The sequence below is a fragment of the Ichthyophthirius multifiliis genome (genome assembly GCF_000220395.1).
Source record: "Ichthyophthirius multifiliis unplaced genomic scaffold scaff_1120509251120, whole genome shotgun sequence".
Taxonomy (NCBI): domain Eukaryota; phylum Ciliophora; class Oligohymenophorea; order Hymenostomatida; genus Ichthyophthirius; species Ichthyophthirius multifiliis.
In genome coordinates, this window is record NW_004086185.1 from 17,512 (window position 1) to 19,638 (window position 2,127).

Genomic DNA, 2,127 nt, shown 5'->3' on the forward strand with positions numbered 1-2,127 from the left:
ATAAAGAAGATTATATTTCTAAAAGTTTATTTTAAAATAAAATATATATAATAAAATAGTAATTTAAAAAATAATTAAATTCTTCCATCTTATGTATTGATTACAAAATTAAAAATTCTTAAAAAATGAAAGAACAAGCTTTATTTATGAAATAAAAAAAAACTTTTAAATGTATCTATATTTGTTTTAAAATTAATATATAATAATATTCCATTTTTTAATAATAAATAAAATAATTATTATTTTGTATTTATAATATCTAAATAAAAATGAATGTGATAAAATAATATTTTTTTTAACAAAAAAAAAAATAACAAAAAATCTCATTTAAGTAAACTTTCTTCATGACCATGATTTTCATTTTTTTAACCTCTAATAGGTTACATACCTCCTTAAAGCATTTAAGCTGCTTTATCTTTTTTAGAATTCGGATCATATGTTTCTATAATTCCAATATCTTCTTTATATGTCCATTTTCTAATATAATAACACGAAATAAACGAAATTACACCAAAACCAACAAAACAATTAATTTTAATTTAATCCATAAACATTTTATAAAAAGGCATAAGAGAAGTAAGTCCTAAAGTAATAATATTTGAAAAAGTAAATAATAATAAAAGATATCTAAAAGGTACAAGTTAAGGTGTAACAATAAGTAAACCTCCTACCATTAATGATTTATAAGCCTTAGCAACTAAAATAGGTCCCATTTCAATCCAATAGCCTGGATTAGGTCCCATAGCTTAAGTTCCGACTTAGATAATGCCTGCAATAAGTGAAGAACCGAACATAACATTTCTCGAAGGATAAGTTTTGAAAAGGACCCAGGCAAAAAGTGCTCCTATGACATCCGTAAATTACGAAACGACTAAATTTTTCATAAAAGACCCTGATTTGATATCATTAAAAACTAAAAACGAGGATGTATATGCCATATTGGAATTAAACCAGCAAAGAATATACATAATAAAGTTAACGCAAAGTTTTGGTTAAGTAATTAATTCATTATACTTATAAAGTAGATCTTAAATAAAATTGTTAGTATCGATTTTCGCTATTTTCGATTTCTCCTCTTTATTAGCCTCTAATTCATCTTATCTATAATCGTATGAAAAAAACCATACAAAGCCAACAATTAATAATGGAAAAGCAGTAAAATTAACTAAATGATCTTTCCAATTTCCATTAGCATTTGCATAAATGAGATAAAAAAGTCCCAAAAAAGGCTAGAAAAATCCTAGAATAACCGGAGCGCAATTATTAATAGTAGCAGAATATACATCACATATATAAGCATATTATTATCCGAAATAAAACGCGAAAATGAAATTCCATCCAAATAAAATTAATGTTAGGAATAATGAGTTCAAAATTAACATCTTTATACTTCCTAATATCATAAATTCCACTATAATAGTAAAAAGCATCATTTTAGCTTTATGAGGTTTAGGTATATCAAATAACATACTCATTAGAAATCCCGCAGCTTAACCAATTAATGTCAAACTTAAAATAAATGACTCCTAAAGCTTATCTGCACCACAAAATAAACCGAATTCCATTGGTATACTGTAAAATTTTTCACTTGTTAGAAATCTATAAGGATATTGGTTTTTGCACATTTCTTATTCAGTACATAATGTCCATGTGTCGTTTATGTTACATTCTAAAGATTAGGGATGGTAGAATAAAAAAGGAAGACTTAATCCAACAGTTACTTAGAAAGAAAATAATATTACAAGTATTAAAAATTAGATCTTCATTTAAGGACTAGTGTTTTCATTAAGATTAAAACTTAAAACCCCGTATTTATCCATCTTTATATATATATATATATTTTTTTTTTATTTTAAATGTTTTTTTTTTAAAAAAATAAATTTTTTTATTTAATTTTTTTTCTTTAATATTTTATTTGTTTTTCTAATATTTTTATTTTATTTTTATAATTTTTTTATAAAAAGAATTTTTTTTTTTATTTAAAGAAATTATTAAATATTAATATTTAATTTTTTTTATACTAATAAGAATAATTTTAAAATATTTAAAACACAATATAAAATATATTTATTAATTTATATTTTGATTTGATTCAATAATAAAAAATAAAAATATAGTGTCTTTTAA

At 21.9% G+C, this 2,127-nt stretch overlaps 1 protein-coding gene across 1 annotated transcript, besides 3 other annotated features; it reads right to left on the reverse strand. All coding sequences in view use genetic code 6, as the record gives it.

The window, feature by feature from the left end:
* Positions 1-323: 323 nt before the first annotated feature.
* Positions 324-1,565, reverse strand: IMG5_144200 (hypothetical protein; the record flags this gene model as incomplete). The annotated part of the gene is made up of 2 exons (XM_004031205.1): positions 324-892; positions 1,472-1,565. 2 exons carry the CDS (start codon positions 1,563-1,565, stop codon positions 324-326), a joined length of 663 nt encoding a protein of 220 aa, XP_004031253.1.
* A 314-nt stretch (positions 1,566-1,879) lies between these two features.
* Positions 1,880-1,913: a microsatellite.
* Positions 1,887-1,944: a microsatellite.
* Positions 1,905-1,958: a microsatellite.
* The last annotated feature ends 169 nt before the right edge of the window (positions 1,959-2,127 follow it).